This window comes from Gossypium raimondii, chromosome 7 (assembly GCF_025698545.1).
Source record: "Gossypium raimondii isolate GPD5lz chromosome 7, ASM2569854v1, whole genome shotgun sequence".
NCBI lineage: Eukaryota > Viridiplantae > Streptophyta > Magnoliopsida > Malvales > Malvaceae > Gossypium > Gossypium raimondii.
This window is the reverse complement of record NC_068571.1, coordinates 28041224-28063894: the sequence shown is the minus strand read 5'-3', so window position 1 is coordinate 28063894 and position 22671 is coordinate 28041224. Positions and strand designations below refer to the sequence as shown.

General features: G+C 36.3%; 2 protein-coding genes across 2 annotated transcripts; both read left to right on the top strand.

Moving 5' to 3' along the window:
* The first annotated feature begins 687 nt into the window (after positions 1-687).
* LOC105762884 (uncharacterized) lies at positions 688-2052 on the top strand. The gene is made up of 2 exons (XM_012580840.1): positions 688-1417; positions 1505-2052. The coding sequence occupies exons 1-2, from the start codon at positions 688-690 to the stop codon at positions 2050-2052; spliced, it is 1278 nt and encodes a 425-aa protein (XP_012436294.1).
* A 1917-nt stretch (positions 2053-3969) lies between these two features.
* On the top strand, positions 3970-8359 carry LOC105762890 (uncharacterized). The gene is made up of 7 exons (XM_052633901.1): positions 3970-4282; positions 4368-4924; positions 5029-5127; positions 5182-5978; positions 6209-6367; positions 6634-7153; positions 8216-8359. Exons 1-7 carry the CDS (start codon positions 3970-3972, stop codon positions 8357-8359), a joined length of 2589 nt encoding a protein of 862 aa, XP_052489861.1.
* Positions 8360-22671: the final 14312 nt, after the last annotated feature.

The window sequence follows — 22671 nt, the reverse complement described above, 5'->3', positions numbered from 1 at the left end:
CGGTGGCGACTCCCCCAAATTTTCATTTTGAATAAGTCGATAACTAAATTTTGATTTTTCAAAAAATGGTTTCGACAGCTTGGCGACTCTGCTGGGGACCATTTAGAGAGTCAAGCCATAAAATTGATTGTTTTTTGTCTTATTATCGAAAATTAAAAATTTGATTCGGAAAAATTACGATCCTCTCTTTGCATTTGTTTGTATAATTGTTGTTTTATACTTTGACATCATATTGCATAAGACTGTTAGTCTTGCCCTCTTAAGTGGGAGTTAGAAACTAGTCCTTCGTGAGGTTTTCACCTCCGTCCAGGATAATGGATCGCTTCCGGGATACATCCGTACATATGTCTTCGTGAGATTTTTATCTCCGTGTAGCCATAGGGAAATGTGTTCCCCTGAACCGAACTCGGTCCGTATGAGCCTATAATGGGTGAGGATCGAGGAATCTGCTGGTTCGGGTACCTTAACCCTAGAACTAAATCGCATATAGAAAACCCTAAGAGCCCACCTTTGATTATATTGCAGAAACCCTAGCAGTTACCCATATAGGTGTTTAATGCTTTTTACTTGCTCGAAGTTGAGTTTCTATGTTGTGCTAATGTGTAGTTTTGTTTGCTTTGATTGCATGTCATTCCATATACAAAAGAGTGTAGATTCAGGATCGATTACTAAATTAGAAAGCTTGGCATGGAGAACGGATTTCTTGATAAAGTAGAGGACAATGCTGCTGTCCATGTGTGGTCAGAGAAAGCACAATCAGAAAAAGGAGATAGTCTAGCCGAGGGGTATATGTCGGAGTTATGGGACTACACCTGCATTAGTGTGACGCAAAATAGCCTTCAGGAATTAAAGATAATATGGGATCATTGGAATGACGAAACTAAGCAGCTGTTCAACTCTAGTTACGAGGATTTTCCATATCTACTCGACATTAAGGTAGATGAGTATTTGTTTCGGTCTTTCGTTCAGTATTGGAACCCCGCATATAGTTGCTTGACCTTTGGAAGGTTTGATTTAGTACCCACTATAGAAGAGTATACAGCTTTGCTTCGTTGCCCGAGGATCCAGGTTGATAAAGTCTACTCTAGAGCCGTAAATGTCCCAACCTTTGTGAAGAAGTTGATGAACATCACCGGAATGGGGGAGCAGTGGGTCACGGTACGGATCAAGCAGAAGGGGGAAAGCAGATGCATCCCTTGGAAAAGCCTGCAAGAGCTGATTTTGGCACACCCTGATACAAGGAAAAAGGTCGACGTTTTTGCTCTAAGCATTTATGGGCTAGTAATTTTTCCTAAGGCACTAGGGCACGTAGATGAAGCCACCTCAGACCTCTTTGACCGACTTGAAAAGATGGTTACACCAGTCCTGGCCATTCTGGCAGAAACCTTCAGGTCACTAAATGCGTGTAGAAGGACAGGTGAAGATAGATTCAACGGATGTGCGCAACTTTTTCTTGCATGGTTCCACAGGCATTTTTGAAAGGTTGATAAGGTTTCGTATCGAGTCTTCTCCGGAAACTATTCGCCATTAAGAGAGATAGCAGCTACACCAAGGAGAGATGATATCTCCGAAGAGAAATGGTTGGCCATTCTTCAGAATCTTCAGAAGGAGGACATTGAGTGGAGGGCCCCGTGGTTACTTCCGGATGAGATCTTGTATCGATGTGGTAATTTTGATTGGGTCCCATTACTTGGAATTTGGGGAGATGTTGGTTATGCTCCATTGATGGTGCTAAGGCAGTATAGGTCAAGACAGTTTATACCTGCAACCCAAGGCCTAGCTGAGTTTGAATTCTCATATAAAGACGATGGTTATAAAAAGAATATCCGAGAGGTAACAAAGGCATGGGACCAAACCCGACGGATGAAGAGATTAGTCGTAGGCCCAACCACGACTCCTGAATATAATGAATGGTGGGTTAGAAGGATCAATGATAGCATCCCAAAGTCAGGTCAAGGAGATAGTCAATCGATAGAGGAACATTTGCGAGTTGTTCCCCCCGAATTGGAAATTATGAAACAAGATTTTGAAAAGAGGAATGCAGAGCTTTAAAAGAAGATTGAGCAGTTGGAAGAAAAAAAGATGCACTTGGGATTAGATGTGGATGTTCAAAAGTTAGAGACTGAGAAATTAAGAAAAGGTAAGAACAAGGCCGATGAGGACCTGGACAGTTTGAAGACGAACTATAAGAAGTTGAGGTTGTCGATAAGAACTGCTGGGTTAGGAAAAACTTCAAAACAATGGCGTCAAGAGATTCGGGAAGAAAAGGTCAAGGCTGATGGATGGGAAAAGAATTTTTGAGAAGTCCAAACGTGAAACGGAGCTTTAGAAAAGAGTTTATCAGAAAACTGAAAGGAAAAATGCGAACTAAAAGACAAGGTGACTGAGTTAGAAAGATCTCTTCATCAGTATCAAAGTCGAAATTCGGCAATGGAGTTGAGGGTGAGCTTAAGCAAGATCGAAGAAATGAAAGGAAGAATAGAGGAGTTGGAGTCGACATTGCGAAGTTGCGAGATCCGGACTGAGTACTTGGAAACCAATGAAAGTCGTCAGAGTGAGCAGCTTTATCACCTTCAGAGTCAAGTTGAGAATAGGGATCGTATCATGGGAGAGGCCGTGGTTCAAATCCGGGAGGTAGCTAATCACCTGCAGACTTTGATGGTACAAGCCGACGCACTGAGCATAAAACATGAGCTGGAATCAAGTCGACGACAGGAATTAACCTCATTACTTAGGAAAATTAAAGTTCTGAGCATTAGGGCAAGAGCATATATGTAACATGTTTTATGTAAAGAATTTTGTTCTCTAGTAAAGTTTCCTAAATGAAATTGAATCAGAATCGACGCCTTTTTGCATTCATGCATTGCATTACACTGCATCATATGCATTAAAGTCCACCAAACGACCCTAATTGGTTAAAATCATTACAGTTAACCTAGAAACTGACAAAGGCTCACCAATTAAGCATCAATACGGTACTCGACAGAAAACTAAGGAAATGGACCAAAGATTAAAGAAATTGGAGCAAATGCAAAGGGATATGCAAGAACGCTTGCAAGCACAAATGCAAGAGCGACTAGATAAAATTCAAGAGGACATGATAGAAAAATGATCAAAGCTCAAAAAGATGTCATGGCTGAATTGACCCATCTATTGACGGGAGGAGTAGATAAAGGAAAGGGCCCTATGGCCGATAATGGAGAGGGTAGTGAGGATTCATTATATCCTCCGGGTTTCACTCCACCAAATGTACGAACCCAAACTGAAATATACCCGAGAGGACAGTCTGTCACAATTAGGCTGCAACAATTACAAGCTGGTGCCACAATATTTCAAGGACGATCGAGTTTAAACCCGGGAGAAAACCCAATCAATCCTTATGTTCCGGATTTAGATGAAACAGCTAAAGAAGGAAGAACAAGTGCAGAATTGCCAAAACAATGGGAGGATAGGTATAGGTGGTTGGAGGAAAAATTCAAAGCCTTGGAAAGCGCTGATAGTAATCAGGGAATCGACGCTAAAGATCTAAGCTTAGTCCCCGATTTGGTACTGCCTCCCAAATTCAAAATGCCTGAATTCGAGAAATATAATAGAACTAGCTGCCCCGAGGCCCACATCACTATGTTCTGTAGAAGGATGACTGGCTACGTTAATAACGATCAGTTGTTAATCCACTGTTTTCAAGACAGTTTGGTAGGGGCAGCATCTAAATGGTACAATCAGTTGAGTCGTACCAAAATTGGTTCGTGGAGGGACCTAGCATAGGTATTCATGAAGCAGTACAGCCATGTAACGGGTATGACCCCTGATAGAATTACGTTACAGAACATGGAGACGAAACCAAGTGAGAGTTTCAGGTAGTACACACAAAGATGAAGGGAAGTTGCTATTCAAGTTCAACCACCGCTCCTAGAAAGAGAAACTACAATGCTCTTTATCAATACCTTAAAAGCCCCGTTCATCACGCACATGCTGGGAAGTGCAACCAAAAGTTTCTCAGATATAGTAATGAATGGCAAAATGATTGAGAATGCCATAAGAAACGAGAAGATAGAAGCAAGAGAGAGCAACAAAAGGTCAGCCTCGAGAAGAAAGGAAAATGAAGTAAACAACGTAAAAGCATACAACAAGTCGGTTACAGTGAGTCAACCAAGAAAGGTTGTTTGCACTGTCAACGTGGTTCAAGAAGACAAGAATCAGCGTAAGGCAGTCTTGAGAAGCCCAGTTCACATCGATTTCGATGTCATACAAGGAGTTGTATCAGAAGTTGTTCAATGCACACGTTGCCTCTCCCTTTTACTTAAGCCCTTTGCAACCCCCGTATCCTAAATGGTATGATATGAATGCACAGTGTGATTATCATGCAGGAATTACTGGGCATTCAATAGAGAATTGCATGGCTCTCAAGAAGGTAGTTGAGAGACTCATCAGCATGGGTGTTGTCAAATTTGACGACTCACCTAACACAGAAAATCTATTGCCTAATCATGCTGATAAGGGAGTGAATATGATAAGCGAAAAAAGAGGAAAAGAAGTCAAGAACGACATTGCTGAAGTAAAAACCCCGTTGAAATGGGTTTGGAGAGAGATGGCGAAGAGGGGACTAGTTATTTCAGGTTCTGAAGAAAGGTATGAGACCAAAAGCTATTGTGAATTCCACCGTGAGGTAGGACATGAGATTCAAGAATGTGAAGGATTTAAGGCTCTGGTTCAAAGCATGATGGATAATAAGGAGATGAGGTTTTATGAAGGAGTAGGGGATAAAATAAATATTTGCGCATCAGAGTTAGCAATGAATACTAAGGAAACAAGTCATCATGTGGTCATCATTTCATGCCCTCGGAGCAATGAGTCTAGGGTCCAGATGACACCAAAAATTATAATCCAAAAACCATCAAAATTTCCATTCAAGGATAACAAAATGGTTCCATGGAATTATGGTTGTAACGTGACAATTTGGGAAAAGAAGCAGAAAAAAATCAGGAAATAGGTTCTTACACACGTAACGGGAAGCGATATGACGTTCAGGCAGAATTGTCAAGAGAAGAGAATTGGAAGAAGGAGCAGAAGAAGGGGAAGGCTGTGGAAGTTGAGCCATTGGTTAATGAACCAGTAAAAGAGGAGGAGGCAAAGGAATTTTTGAAGTTTTTGTAACATAGCGAGTATAGCGTTGTGGAACAGCTACGCAAACAGCTGGCCCGTATTTCTATATTAGCTTTGCTCTTAAGTTCAGAAGCACATCGAAATGCACTATTGAAAGTACTAAATAAAACATATGTGGCAGATGATATTTCGGTGAACAAGCTGGATCGGTTGGCCAACAATATAAATACTGATAATTTTATCTTCTTCAGTGATGATGAAATACCATCTGGAGGAAGAGGTTCCACTAAAGCCCTGCACGTCACTGCCCGATACAAAGGGTACATACTCCTGGGGATCCTGATTGATAACAGATCTGCACTGAACGTATTGCCTTTATCTACTTTTAGTCGGTTACCGGTGGACAGTTCCCACATGAAAGCGAGCCAGAGCATAGTAAGGGCATTTGATGGAACGAAAAAGAGGGTTATGGGGAGAATTAAGGTACCGTTAAGGATTGGCCCAATTACTTATGATGTGGACTTCTTGGTGATGGATATTAAGCCTTCCTACAACTGTTTATTGGGAAGGCCATGGATACACTCAGCTGGGGCAGTACCTTCATCGCTACACCAGAAGGTGAAAATAGTATCAGAGGGTCGGGTGATAACCATAAATGCGGAGGAAGATATCATCGCAATAGTAACTGGTGATGCACCTTACGTGGAGATTGATGATGAGGAAGTGGAATGCTCTTTTCGGTCTTTAGAATTTGTGAATGCGATGTTCATTGCTGAAGGAAGCAGAGTTCCGGTACTGAAAATATCCAGGATCATGGAGATGGGGCTACAATTGATGATTAGAAGAGGAGCTTCACCCGGGAGAGGATTGGGAAAGTACCTTTAAGGAGAGATTGAAGCACCGATGCTGAAGGAAAAGTTTGATAGTTATGGCTTAGGATACAAGCCAGACATGAAGCAGAAGAAGAAAGAGATAAAAAAAGACAAGAGAGAAGAAGGGGACGTTTGAGCGGAAAAGAGGTCAAGTGGGAGCCTATGTTCTTTCCCCACATATTTACATCTTTTGTATCGGGTGGATTTATTCATCCTGAACGTGGGGTGCGCAGAAGTGAAGACATTGGAGAAATGTTGAAAGATGTCCATATCAATGCTGTAGAATCATCTGAGAAAAGGGCCTTGCTAGAGATCTGCCCTTACGAACCTGGAAGCGAGCTAAACAACTGGACTGCGGAAGAAATCCCTATAGTATTTAGGGCTTATTCAGAGTAATGCTCGGAACATTCTTGTTGTTTTAGCCTGGAAATGATAGGAAAATCCTTTGTGAAAGAGGCTTAAGCCTGAACATCATTATTCTAATGAAATACATCTTTACATTCATTTCGAACAATTATTCTTTTTTCATTTTACCTTTCATACAAGTAAATATTAATTGATTGTCCTGCAAATTATTCTTTCATTTATAACCTTATTGTACAAATAGTTATTCATAAATTTATATATTCTTGGTATATTCTTTGATATGCCCTCATAGGTCCTCAGATATCAATGACATGAGTGATGCTGTCTCAAACACGGAGCTCCTTTTTGAGCAAGACATGTGTTTAGAGGGGTCTCACGACTTTAAAAATGACGAAGACTGTGTTATATCTCCAGACTTGTCGAGAATGGTAGAACAAGAGAATGAGCAGATCCTACCTTATAGGGAATCATTAGAAATCGTGAGCCTAGATGAGGGAAAAGAGGTGAAAATTGGAACTGAAATCACCACAAAGACAAGACAAGACCTCATTGAATTGCTCCGAGAATTCAAAGATGTTTTCGCATGGTCATACCAGGATATGCCCGGGCTAAGTACTAGCATTGCGGTACATCGTCTGCCCATAAAAGAAAATTGTAAACCAGTTCAGCAGAAGCTCAAGAGGATGAGACCTGATGTTGTGCTAAAAATAAAAGAAGAGGTCAAAAGGCAGTTCAATGCTGGATTCTTACAGGAGATCAAATATTCAGATTGGGTAGCTAACATTGTCCCCATTCCCAAGAAAGATGGAAAGGTACGGATGTGCGTGGATTACAGGGATTTAAATAAGGCTAGTCCAAAAGACAATTTTTCGTTGCCTCACATTGATACTTTGGTAGACAATACGGCGGGATACTCACTATTCTCTTTCATTGATGGCTTTTCTGGATACAATCAAATAAAGATGCACCCTAAGGATATGGGAAAAACAACATTCATTACTTTATGGGGAAAATTTTGTTACAAAGTAATGCCTTTCGGATTGAAGAATGCGGGAGCAACATATCAAAGGGTTATGGTGACCTTGTTTCATGACATGATGCATAAGGAGGTCAAAGTCTATGTTGATGATATGATTGCCAAATCTAAAACCGAAGAAGAGCATGTTCAAGTCTTGAAATGATTATTTTTGAGATTGAGGAAGTTTCAGCTCAAGCTTAACCCCGTAAAATGCACATTTGGATCCAGATCAGGGAAGCAATTAGGCTTCATAGTTAGTAAGAGGGGGATTAAGGTGAACCCTGACAAAGTAAAAGCAATACGAGACCTACCTCCTCCGCGAACTTAGAAAGAAGTCCAAAGTTTCCTAGGAAGATTGAATTACATTGCTCGATTCATTGCACAATTAACGGAGAAATGTGATCCAGTATTCCGTCTTTTAAAAAAGCATAACTCGGGTGATTGGGATAAGGAATGTCAGCAGGCTTTTGACAAGATAAAGTAATATTTGGCTAATACTCCCGTATTATCACCGCCAAGTCCGGATAGGCCATTGATATTGTATCTAACGGTGTTCGAGAATTCCATGGGATGTGTATTGGGCCAACATGATGAAACGAGAAAGAAAGAAAGGGTGATATATTATCTCAGTAAGAAATTCACTGGCTGTGAAATGAGATATTCGTCAATCGAGAAATTGTGTTGTGCTTTAATCTGGGCAACACGAAGACTAAGACAGTATATGTTGTATCATACGACATGGTTGATTTCAAGGTTGGATCCTTTAAAATATATGATGGAATCAACTGCTTTAAAGGGGAGGATGGCTAGATGGCAAATCCTGCTCTCTGAATTTGACATAGTATACGTAAGTCAGAAGGCCATAAAGGGGAGTGCAATAGCTGATTTCCTGGCTAGCAGAGCCTTGGAGGATTATGAGCCTTTGAACTTCGACTTTCCAAACGAGAATTTGATGTATGTGGCAAGCACTGAAGAAAATCCTCAAAGAGATAATGAGTGAAGGTTAAATTTCGACGGAGCTTCGAATGCTATAGGTAATGGAATCGGGGCAGTCTTGGTATCCCCAAGTGGAGATCATTACCATGTAGCTAGCAAGTTGGACTTTGATTGCACAAACAATATGGCAGAATATGAAGCATGTATTATGGGCATTCGTGCAGCCATCGAGCGGAACATCAAAGTGCTAAGAGTATATGGGGATTCCGCGTTGGTGATATACCAACTTAAAGGGGAATGGGAAACTAGAGACCCTAAGTTAATCAGTTATAGAAGGCTGGTCCTCGAGTTGGTTGATGAGTTTGATGATATCACTTTCAGTTATCTCCCACGAGAGGAAAACCAAATGGCTGATACATTGGCTACTCTAGCTTCGATGATTCAGGTGAACAGACATGAAGTAATGAGGCCTATTCAGATGAGTATCTATGAAACCCCGGCTCATTGCTACAATACTGAGGAGGAGGGAAAAGACGACCACCCTTGGTATCAGAGTATCCTACAGTATGTGAAGAATCGGGAGTACCCTAGTCAAGCAACGGAGAACGATAAGAGAACTCTGAGAAGATTAGCAATTGAATATGTCTTAGATGGGGAAGTACTATACAAAAGAAGGAAAGATCAAGTACTGTTAAGATGTGTGGATGCCGTGGAAGCTAAGAAAATCTTGGAGGAAGTCCGTGAGGGTATCTGTGGGACGCACACCAACGGTTTCACCATGGCGAGACAGATCATGAGATTTGGATACTATTGGTCCACTAAGGAAAGGGATTGCATTGATTACGCCAAGAGATGCCATAAATGTCAGATTTATGGAGACAAGATGTATGCACCCCCTTCGCCACTTCACGTTATGACCTCTCCATGGCCGTTCTCCATGTGGGGTATGGATGTTATTGGGCCGATATCACTAAAGGCTTCTAATGGGCATCGTTTCATCTTTGTAGTCATTGATTACTTCACCAAGTGGGTAGAAGCTGCTTCATACGCAAATGTCACGAAGTCAGTAGTCAGCAAATTCTTGAAAAAGGAGATCATTTGTCGATATGGAATGCCTGAGAGAATCATATCCAACAATGCACTGAATTTGAACAATAGCACAATAGCTGAGGTTTGCAGCCACTACAAGATCAAACATCATAACTCATCGCCGTATCGTCCAAAAATGAATGGTGCAGTGGAGGCGGCCAATAAGAATATTAAAAGAATTATGGGGAAAATGATTGAGACTTACAAAGATTGGCATGAGAAGTTATCATTTTCTCTCCTTGCCTATCGAACATCTGTTAGAACTTCTACTGGGGCAACACATGTTTCTCTAGTTTATGGAATAGATGCAGTATTACCCATTGAAGTTGAGATCCCCTCTCTACGATTATTATCTGAACTCCAGTTGGACGAAATCGAATGGGTCCAATCTTGATATGATCAGTTGAACCTAATAGAAGAGACGAGGTTAAGAGCTATTCATCATGGGTAAATGTACCAGAAACGAATGATGCGAGTCTATGATAAAAAGGTTCGCCCCAGAGAATTTAGTGAAGGAGACTTGATGCTAAAAAAGATTCTTCCTATGTAAAAGGACTTTAGAGGAAAATGGATGCCAAATTGGGAGGGTCATTATGTCGTAAAAAGGCCATTTCTAGTGGAGCTTTGATCCTAAGTGAGAAGGATGGTAAAAGTTTACCAAACCCCGTAAACGCAGACTCCGTTAAAAGATACTTCACTTGATAGAAGGGGACCAAAGTGAAAACCCACAAAGGGCGCTTTGCTTTCTAAAAAAAAGATTTGGAGAGGCCAAGGTGAAAACCCGCAAAGGGCGCCTTGAGATCAAAGGGGATTTGAGTCGAAAACCCGAAAAGGGTGGCTCAAATATTAGTCAGAAAGGGGCATGAGAAAATTGGAACTGTTCAAATTTTGATCAGGGCACACGATGATCTTATTATATTGAGTGTATTAATACCTTTTTCCTTTTTATTAGTATACACATTCTCAATCAACTTCTTTGTTATTCTTCTTTCGCTATTGTTGATATTTTATCTCTTTCGAGCTATGCTCAGAACCAACATTTATCCATAGTCATAATCTTTCAGCAAACAAGTTGCATTGGAATAAAGATTAATGGGCTACTAAACTTTCAAAGTGAGTTCTGCACATTACTCTGAAAATTTTCTAAATAATACGGTAATCTGAAACAGAACTATTGTTTAGAACGAACTAGGTTTAAAGGTCAGAAATCTAAGAAAATGTCTGATTTTAAACAATCCCTTCAGATTTTGTTAACAGAAGCAGCGATTGAACGAAATGTCAACAATAATCGTGAGTTGGTAAGAAGGGATTTCTCTAAAGGAAATTTCTTCGCGCACATTTGATGTGGCACTCTGAAAATGGTATATAAAAACCAAAGAATTACACGTTTGGTATCCTTCAAATTGCGATGGGATAGTGTTGAAAAGCTAGATCTCCTCATTTTTGAGTCACATCTGGAGAATGAAGATACAACTTTTGCATCTAGGAGGATTAAACTTGGAAGTTTACAGTGGGGGCAATCTAATTAAGTGTTTCATTGAAGGCACCAGCCAGGAAGGAAGGTGTTAAAGCACGGTCATCACAAAAGCCTTAATAGATTTTGAGTAATATAGCAGCATCTTGCATTCATGCAAACATCACTCATGCCTAATTAGGAGCATTTGATTCATGCCATCCTAATCATTAGGCATAATTAAGTTCATCATACAAGTCATGTTCCCCAGAGAACAGGTCGGTGAAGCCACTAATCCTATCTCCCTGAAGTTGCAGTGGAGTGGAGTAAAGTAGCAGATCTTATCTCACTGAAGTTGCAGTAGAGTGGATTGCATCAGGTCTTATCTCCCTATAGTTACAGCGGAGCAGACTAATGGAACAGATTGAAGCCGATATTCCTATCTCCCTGAAGTTGCGGCGGAGCGGATTAAAACATTAGATCTTATCTCTCTGAAGTAGAGCAGATTGCAACCAGTCTCATCTCCCTGAAGTCGCAGTGGAGCAGACACAAGAAACAAATCTTATCTCCCTAAAGTTGCAGCGGAGCGGATCAAAAAGATGGGTCTCATCTCTCTGAAATCGTAGCAGAGTAGATCACATCAGTCTTATCTTTGAAGTCGCAGCAGAACAAGTTGAAGCTACAACTCTTATCCCCCTGAAGTTGCAGTGGGGCAGACCAAATATAGCAAATTTTGTTCTTTGAGAAACTACAAGTTAAAAATTTTATCTCCCCGACGTTGTGGTGGATTAGATCGAAGCAATTCCTACACCTCTAAAGATGCAGTAAGAGGGAATGAGACTACTGGAAGAAGAGGAGCACCAAGGTCCAGTACGACCGGGCAAAATTGGTCCTCTTTAGTCTTTGCCCTATTCTCGTTACACGACAATGAGCAAAGAGGGGCAGCTGTAATAGGCCCAATTTGCCCAGCACATTAGTGAAATAAACCAAATAAAAAAATAAATAAAATAAAACCAAATTAAAAATTAAAGGTCCACAGTCCAGTTACAACCCAATATAATAAGCCCAATTTCTAATTACAAAGGCCCAAGTCCCTAGCCAGATTACAGAAGCCCAAAACCTGACCCAGCCTCAATGGCCGAAAACCCTAGCAGCAGAAGCCTCCTGCGCCGTTGCCACTCGCGCCTCTCCCCATGTGCGTGGTGCCACGTCTACTACCTCGTACGCGCGCCTTAGCCTCCGTACGTGCCGCGTCCAGACCCTGCGCTCCGTACCTGCAAGAGATGCACACAAAAAGCAGCAAAAACAGACACCAAGCGAGAGGGGGAAGAGAGAAAAAGCAAGGACGACAGAGCAAGGGGGATTTGTTTGGATTTCTTTTATTTTATTTTATTTTATTTTATTTTTATTCTATTCTATAAATAGACGCTATAAAAAAGGGACCAAGACCATGCTGTAACGAGACGAAAAAAAACAACAAAAAACATACAAAGATCAGAATACAAAAAAAATTAAAAAAGCACCAAAAGGTGATTTCCGAGTTGATTTTTTATTTTGTTTGTAGTTCAACTCTTTCTCTGAGTTTCGTTTTGATTTTGGGATTTTATCGGGCATCTTTAAAAGAGATAATTGTAGGAGGGCATACCTCATGTTGGACTGATTGCTCTTCCTCGGTGGTTATCGGAGCTTAGGGCACGGTCTGGAGAGCCTCTGGTGGGGCGATGAATGGCTGAGCGGCGCCGAGGGAGAGGGAGAGTCTTAGCTTTTAAGAAATTATTTTAAGGTACTGTTAGGGTTCCCCTTTTTTTTACTCTGTTTTATTTTAATAAAACGTTTGAGCAACACCGTCGATCGCTTAACCCGATGATTGCCGGACGCTTGGTGAGATTCGCGCATTGAGGCTTCGGTAAGGTTATTTGCGCAATCAGTCCCCCTTATGTCACAGCGCTTTCGAATCATTTTTTTATTAGTAAATTTCACATTTTATTTCACCTTTGTTTCATCTGGGTCCATATTAAACGCCGCATTTTGGAGGTACGGGAATTATTTCCCACCTGATCCCTCCAAGTCATTCGCGTGCGTCATTTGATCCCTCTATTTACTACATTTTTTATTTCCTTCCTTAGATTACACTCCTAGCTCATTTTAATCCCTATTATTTTAAAGGCATTTGAATTTACTTAATTATTTAATATTTTTTTGATACATCTATTTATATCTAATGTTATTTGGTGATTGAATTTTTTTCTCATATTTTTATTGCATGCATCATGGTTCTAAGTTGAAAATTTTAGGTGTCATTGTTTTGGAAATTTAATGTATTTTGTTGATAGTTTAAGTTTATTGTATGTTACATTGTTAGATTTGTTTTGTCTTGTTGTTTTGAAAATCATATATGTGATTCATTTATTACGATACAACCTATCTTATTTGCAAAATTCATCGTTAAAAAACCTTCATATGTACACTTCTTTAGCTTTTGATTTTCCTTCTTTCATGTTTATTAGGTTATTTCAAAAGGTGTATGATTACATGCGTTGGTTTATTTCGTTTTGATTGTTTTATATTCGTCATTCTTTGAATGTTTGCACAATAGGATATAAATTAGAGGTTCTTATGTATGCAATATTGATTATTCATATTTCGAAGTTTGGTTACGTATTAGCACATGTATTAATTTTTGGATTATCATTTCGCATCGTGTAATCATTTTTTATCATACATTCGAACGATTACGAATGCCAAAGTCATTTCACGCAAAAGCTTTCAAAATAACGCAACTCTCGACATTTGGAATTCTCGAGAAAACGGGGCCCTAACGCATTGGGTTCCAATTTTTCTCGTTGAATCTAAATAATCAAAAATTTTCTATAACCAAGACGCCTAAATAAAAACTCATTCTCGGAATTTGACACTACGTGTCCTAATGTATTGGATGCGACATGTCATTTTCTCGAAATGAGGTTTTTTAAATAATAATAATAATAATAATAATAGGGGTTATATTCAATGCTAGAAATCTTAAGGAATCGTGCTCTAACGTATTGGGTTTCGACTTTTTACCTGATTTCAAGCAATTGAATATCCCTTCTAAACTTCAAAAATTTTGAAAAGCAAAAGGCAAGCTTGTTCTCGAAGACTAAAAATGTCGTGTCCTAATGCATTGGGTATGACATTTTATTACTCTGAGATAAGATGGTCTTTAGCATTCATATCGATTTATCCAAGCATCTTTTGCAAAAATTAATAAAAATAATAAGGATTGTATTTTAAAATCTTTTCAAAATCTCAATATTAAGACATTAAACATTCGATTCGGTACCAATTTTGGGGCGTCACGAGGGTGTTAGCCCTTCCTTGTGCGTAATTGACTCCCGAACTTGTTTTCTCAAATTCGCAGACCTAAAATTATTTTCAATGTGATCCGATCACACCTCAATAAAAGATCAGTGGCGACTCCCCTAAATTTTCATTTTAAATAAGTCGATAACTGAATTTTGATTTTTCAAAAAATGGTTTCGACACTTATGTTGTGTTTAAATGGTAACAGATGATTGTCTCCACAGCCAAGAACCTTCTGTCAAGTTGTCCTCATGGCAATGCTATTTGAAAACTGGTGGTGTAAGCAAGAAAATTTAAGAAGATTAAAATTAAGACTTCAAGTGTAGTGCTCCCAAAACTTCCAACATGACATCTAGTACTGTTCCAAGAGTTAGTAGGACGAATTTTTCAAAATAAGGAAATAAGTCAAATAAATAGAACGGAATTAAATTCATATGGGAGATGAAAATCAATGAATGACATTGTAAATGTGGAGAAATGGTCAAATCGTAAATCTTACAAAATTAGAGGACTAAAAGATAATTTGACGAAAAAGAGAAACCATGAGTTATTAATTATTATTTTGCATTAAAACAACTTGGAATATGTATTGGTGCGATCAAAATCATCTTTGAACTAATTTGGAAAGCATTTGTAAATGCAGGGCATAGAGTGCAATTTTCCCATTTTTATTGTAATAAAAGGAATAGGTGTAATTCTCACCACCCATGTACTTAGACTAGAGATTTCATATGTTTTATGGAGTTTGAGTTTGTTGAGTACCTGGTTACGGTGAAGAAAGTGTAATAAAGGGTAAAAAGGAGGTTAAAGTGTAATTTCCACATAAAATGACATTTTGATCATTTCACAAGAATTTTATATTGAAAATTTTATTTTCGATAAAATATTACGTGTTTGGGATGAATACGAGTCATTGGATGTTATCATTTTAAAAAGATTAGACGTGGACCGCATGTTAAAATTTTGACTTGGACTTTGACTAAGAATTTTTTTTAGTGCATTAAAATGTGATTTTGGGATAAAAATTACTAGGGTGAGTAAAACTCGATTCTTTTTAAAAGATTGAAAAAAATTTTAAATTTTGAGTTAAACGAATTGAGTTATTCAAGTAATTCGAGTTTCGAGTTTGAATTAAGTTGAATTTTACAATTCGAATAACTCGAATAATTCGAATAATAGATTGATATAAATACCCTTTTGGCTCCTGTCAATTTTGAAAATAAGCAAATTGGTCTCTCTCTCAATAAAATTATAAAAATTCAAATTAATTTTCAAAATTTTAAAATAATTTTCAAATTCAAAATATTTATAAAATTCAAAATTTTATATTTTTAAAAAATTATAATAATTTTAAAAAATTATAAATAATATATAAAGGAATTTTAAAATTTTAAAATTTTCTAAAATAATAATTTTGAGCACCAAATTAAATTAATGGATTATTCAAGTTTATCATACTAAGGTATCTACTTCTTTTATTATTTTGCTTTGAAAAATTTTCAAATATATATGATTTCAAATTTATATGCTCTAACATAGAATTAGTTATCTTGTATAAGATTTTAATTTTGCATGTTTAATTTTTAATTTAACTCAAACAATTTCACTCAATTTTATTCGAATCGAATTTCATTCCACTCAACTCAATTCAAAAAAAATTTAAATCGACTTAAGATGATAAAATAGGACTCGTCAACTTAATTAACTCGAAATTTTTTCACTCGATTCGATTAAACACTCAACCCTAAAAATTACTCCCCACTACCAACCGACTCCCCCTCTTTCTCAATGGGAGAACTATTTTCTTCGTTTTCCTTGTCTTTTTTTTTTTAAAATCCACCGCACATTCCATCATCTCTATTTTGATGATATAAAATGAAATTACACAAACATGTGTTATAGAAATGAAAAGATAAAAATTGCTTAACAAGCACTCGAATGTGATAGACTGACTAATCAAGTATATAATATGGCAGTATGGTCACCTAAAGAATGTGTGAAATATGTGACAATGAATGGATGCTTAACAACTTTTTGTCAATTTGGTCTTGCTTTTTAAAAGTATATAAAAAGTTTTAAAAATTTATTTTTGTTCATATTTTAAATAAGAAAATAAAAATTAAAATATATATTGTAACACTCCATACCCGACCCAATCGTCGGGTCCGAGCTATGGGATGCCACATTCATTGCTAGAGCACCTACGATCAAATACAATTCAATTTAACCATGTATACATGCTATTCATTATATTACTCATTTACATTATATTATACAATCATTTTCAGGTTTTATACAAGCTTACGAAAACTCTTAAGATGACTCAGGATCGAATAAAGACCAAATTATAAAGTTTTCAAATCATCGAGTTGATGCTGCGACTTCGGGGGTTCCTTGTCATGACGCAACTTACTATCGATTTCCTTGTCGCGATGACAAGGGTCCGATGTCGTAAACTTGACCATTTGTTTTCAAATGGTCCAAATGGTACCATTTTGCAACACCTAAACAATCAAACTTATGTCCCAATTCAACCATTTCAGCAAGGATACCTTTCAAATATGCTTACTTATAAACTTTAACATCTTATATACATATGTATTACACAAAATTCATCATTTCAACTTAAACGCATATGCCAAGTTCCATAATTCTAACCATTTAACCATTTGATGAAAATACATATATATGCCACAAGTTATACAACATCTCATTCAATTCATATGTATTTACCAATCTCAATTATATAAGTCAACCTTTGGCCATATCAAAGTTCACCATTTCTAGCTTTAAATATCAACATGGTCACGTATTATCCAAAACCGACTCAAAACCTAAGTACATGTCATATGTTAAAATGAAAATAGACTATACAAACATTGTCAAGTTAATGACTTTTGACTGGATGTTGAATCATGTCTCAGGACTTCGAGATCCACCTAAACCAGCACATGAAATAAACAAATCATACGCTGAACGATAAAGCTCAATGGTACTTTCACGATTTAAGTCAATTAAACATATACAACATCATGTATAACATATTCCATGAAACATCTAATTCAACCAAAACCATTAACATTCATATATCAAAACAAGAATCATGCAAAATATATTCAAATTCAACTTCTAGCCAATACACATCCCATTCATACCAATAATTTTCATTAAGACATGATATATGCACAACAACTTTGTATGCCAATTCATGGAATATTACATTTAACAATTCAATGTAACCAATTCATACCATAATTTCTACTAATAAGGACTTGTCATTTCCTTTTCAATTCATACCAAATCATTTATATTGTTATTCATTCCAATCTCGAATCGATTGATTCACTTAATACTATATTAGCCTTTCGAGTTTGTATAATTGGTTTGCATGGTCTTTCACTTGCTGTTGTTTTTCCACATTTTATATATTTACAAGGTATATCAAATTCAATCTCAATTCATTCCAATTATCATATAACCAATTCATGTTTATAAACCCTATTAACCAAACACGAACTTAGGACAGATACATGAATCTCTTACTTTGTCATCCTAGATTTTCCGACAAAGATAACTATTAGAACATGTACATACTGCCACCCTGGCTTGCCTGGCAATGATGGCTTTCGCAATCAGTATATCCTACCATCTCGAGTTGCAACGATGGTTTTTCATTATCTGATTACTTTGTCATCCCGGGTTACTCGGCAACGATAACTACTAGAATATGTACATTTTACCACCCTGGGTTATCCAACAACGATGGTTGTTAATCATTATATCGGACCCTATGGCATGCCAACTATATCTGACTCTACTTGAATAGCTAATAGGGTAACCAATATTTTAATTACATTATATAATCCAATTCATATATTATCATTCTCAATTCATCTCATCATAAATTCATACAAACATACATACATACATACATACATACATACATACATACATACATACATCCAACATCACATAACATAATTCATACTATTATCATTGTCACATCCCAAAAATCAGGGGTTAGTAGAATCGGGTTTGTGAATCGAGAGAGAGTGGTCATGCCCCAATTTTTGAGATTATCTATGCTTTTTTAGGAAATAAATGAGGTATTGGTTTGTTGGTTAAGTTTTAGTGAAACATTCCTAGAAACCCAAGTTAAAATTACTCCTCTTGCACCATTTTTTTATTTTACAAATTTTGCATCAAATCCTAGTATGTGACACGTCTTGTTTTAAAAAAATATTAAAATTTTATTTTAAAAATAAGGAAATAGTCCAGTGGTTAATTGATAAATTAAAAAGCATAAAAATTAGATTAAGGTCTGAAGTTCAATTCTCTTCCTTTGTAAAATAGCTTAATTTTTGCTAAAATTTCTCACTCTCCTTATTTTGTGCCGCTCAAGCCTTGAAACCTGGGTATAAATACAATTTTTTTATATTTCTTAACCTTTAAGTCAATTTTTCCCTACCCTAGCCGTTCACCATCTTTCTCTCCTCTTTTCTCTTCAATTTTCTTTCTTTCTTCCCTTGTGTGCCGCTGTCCAAGCCACCAAGATTCACCATCAATTTCTCTTCTTTTTGCAATGGGTTCTTACACCATTTCTTTCATCTTCTTAATTTAATTTTATCATAAAATTTCCAACCTTAAATCTGAAATTTTAGCACTCAAGATCGGCCTCCATTGATGCCTCAAAAGAACTTCATTATCGCCCTTATCTTCTTGCTTGAGTAAGTGTCATTTTCTTTCGTTTTTCTTGATGGATCTTTCAATAAAGTACCTAATTTTCTAGATATATAATTGGGGTGATTTTTAAATAATTAATGGGTATTTTTCCAGCCTTTAAAGTGATTTCAATTGTGGATTTAAATCAGCCTTGATTTCGCCACCGTTGGTGGTGGTGCACCGTGCCTAGAGGCACAAAAATGGGCTATTGTTTCTCTAATTTTCCCATATTTTTCCAGAAATATCTTGGGTTCTTAAACTCTTCATAATAATCCTTTAATCATGTGTAATTTAGGAAAAATCAATCTTGATCATTCAACGACTCATATCTAACAATTCAGAAAGCGTAAGTGTGGTTGATTATGGGCTAGTGCATAGTTTCAATTTAATTGTTGGGGAAACCAATAATTGATTGGATTAAAGATTTTAAAGATAGAATAACTAATTATTTTTCAGTATTTAAATATGTTAGGTGTTGACTTAAACTCCCTAAATCAACAATGAAGTCAATAGACGTTCGTGCGTGTGTTTCGCATCAAACCAGTGTAAGGAATCTAACTAGTTTGTACTTGAAAAATTGTTATAATTGTAATGGTTGCATTGAACTCATAAAAGGGTGTTTGGGGGCTGTTTAAGTGGTGTATTTATTTAGTTTAATGATGATCTTTAATTTAGGTTCGTTTTAAAGTTTTAAAGAGAAACCGAGAGATTCGCAAATGTGTCGCAGTATAACATAAATTAAGGTGTGGGTCTAACTCATTAACTTGAGTGTTTTAATATTATTTTTAAATGATTTAATTGAGGAATAATCTTTCTGATCAAGCTTGGCTAAGTGGCTAAGTAATTAAATTGTAAATGGCCGAACCAGGTACATTTCGAGCCGTATCTATTTGGCATGCTAACAAAAATGTGAGAATGATTGAATAATTATGTGACTGATATTATTGTGGATGATTAGTTGAAGTGATGTATGTTGATTGTTTGTATAGCATGATTCCAAATGAGAATGAAGCTTACACATGATATATTTGTATGAATGATTTGCTATGAAATATTTGAAAGACTGCTATACATGCACTCAGAAAAGAATTGTAAGTTATATGAGATTGTGATATGTTAAACACACCATCTTAATGGTGAATTGAAAGTTGGATAAATGACCCTATTTATTGAAAGTATTTGATAATATGAGGGCGTGTTGATTATGCCAAGAAAATGTGAAAGTATTGAATTCATGACTATGTATGAGATTGTATGACATCTTGCATGTGCTTTAGGGTGGGATTGTTATTGTGGTTGATGGAGGAGTTCTGTAGAGATTCAGCGGCATATTAAGTCTGTATTTATTCGTAGCCAGTGCACTGCATCAGGAGTACTGTGGAGATTGGTGATTTTATCGCATTTATTGTTAAATGGCAGATTTTCTGCAATTATGTTTATTTGGTGGTTTTACCACATCAAGCTTTACTCGCATTTGTTGGAGTTTGGCAGACGGGTTCTGGGGAACTCGTGGTGTGTAGCAGATGGTTTGGGTCGAAACTTTTGCATTGCATCACTTGTATCACCTTATGCTCATACACTATTTGACATCAATTTGATAATGGTTATGTAATGACATGAAATTCAAATAATGGTTCAGTGTTCTTCTGTTAATGCTAATAAGCTTCATTGTATTTGATATTTATGTATGTTTAAATAACTATTAGACTCACACTGAGCTTTCATAACCTCACTCCCCCATAGTATTTAACTTTTCAGGTAAACCTTGAAACTAGGACTGAACCCGGCATACGGAGAATCACCTTCGACCTCGGACTATTTTTTAATCAGTATTGTTAATAAGTCTCTATTGGTTTTGGTTTGTAATTTTTAATTATTTCTGGTCTGTGACTTGGTAACTTTTCATTTGGGGATTTTTGTCTTCGTGTATTTCTCAAGCATAATAAAGGGAAAACGCATGATATCTAGCTTAAGTAAAATTTGACATTGTTCACTTTCCGCTGCATTGCAAAGAAACCATTTTTGAAAAAAAAAAAACAAATCGATAAGGCAATTAGATTTCCAAAATGACATGAATAATGGTTTTTCTGCTGCATTAGTTAACATCAAGTTTTTACAAAGTAAAGTGACAAACAAATGATTTTTCTGAAACAACACTGTCAATAATAAAATAAATCTTAAGCACAGATGACCCAATAAATGAACATTTTTAAACTAACTCAAAGTGCAACTGCGATTTTTCTCTAAAATGAGTTTATTTAAGGTCTTCAAAAGAAATGTAAGTTAGCTTAGCCATTTCGGTGGCTAATATAACCTTTTTAATCTAGCCAAAACATCTAGGCCAAGTTAAGGAGGTTACAATCATCATCATTTGGCATCAGAAATCATTTATCAAATATATCATATTATTTTCTACCATATTCAATTTAGTCCCATTTCCCAATATTCAATATCATTCAATGCAAACCAATTTGTACAATAAGCATAAGCTTACCTCGATAGTCAATCATACATTCAATATGTATATGCATATAAATATAATGATCTTGAATCATAAAAGTACAAATTGAAATGTCCGTCACTCATCTACAACTCTCATCTTTCCCTTCTCTCATGACAGCCCAATGTCGTTTTTAGCTACGTTCGATAATTTAATAATGAAAACAATTTCAATTTACATCCAACTAACATTTAAATACAAATTAAAACATATTTTGCATTTTATTCAATTTAATCCTTATACTCGGGATATACATATTTTTTGATATCTATCATAGAATCAAAATTCAATTTCAAATCTTTTCATTAGGGACTCTATATTTTTATTTATAGCATAATCTCATGCCAAGTTTTCAATTTATTCAATTTGGTCCCTAATGTTACAAAGTTAACTAATAAGCTTATTAAGCTTCAAAATTTAGTCATTGTTATGATCTAAGCTTAATATCTATCAAATTCAAGCCTATTTCATCAAGTTCTCAACAATGATAATTCGCTAAAAATTAATAATTAGAAAATTTGATACATGGGCTAGCTAAATCAAGCTTCCATGATCATAAATCTATAAAAATTACATGAAAAAGGCTTGATTACCTTAGATAATTTGGATGGTCAAATGTAAGCTTGCACAAAAATGGAGTTTCTTTCTTTCTTTCTTTGCTATTTGGTGGACAGTGGAAGAAGATAATAAATATCAACTTTCTTTCCACTATGTTCACTTATATACCATGTTTAATTATTAATTAATTTTTTTAATTAAAGTTTATTACACTAATCTTATTACTAATCAAACTAAGTGTATTAATCATTATCATCCACAAACTCATTATAAAGAATGGTTAAGTAACCATTTAAATAATTTTTTTATAGGTCCTCAAGACTTTTCTAAATTAAAACTTAATAGTGATTGGACTTTTACAATTTAGTTTTTGAGTTTTAATTAACTAATTTATTGGTAAAACTTGTAACACCCCTTAGCCCGTTAGGAAAACATGGCATGTAACATTCAGCCAAACAAACCGCCCAACAGACTGGGGTGCTACCAGCGGACTCAAACCTTTCGACTTAACTTAAAATTTTTAGAAAAATAGTTTTGAAGATTTCTCTTTTTCTTAAAAACTATTCTTTTTCTTTCATTTTGTAACACATTTATTTCAAGAAATCACAAGGAACTACAGAAGACAATCTATTATTCATTCGTTGCCAAACTGTGGCATATACATATAAATGATAAAATTCATAATCAGCAAATCACTGAAGTTAGGCGTACA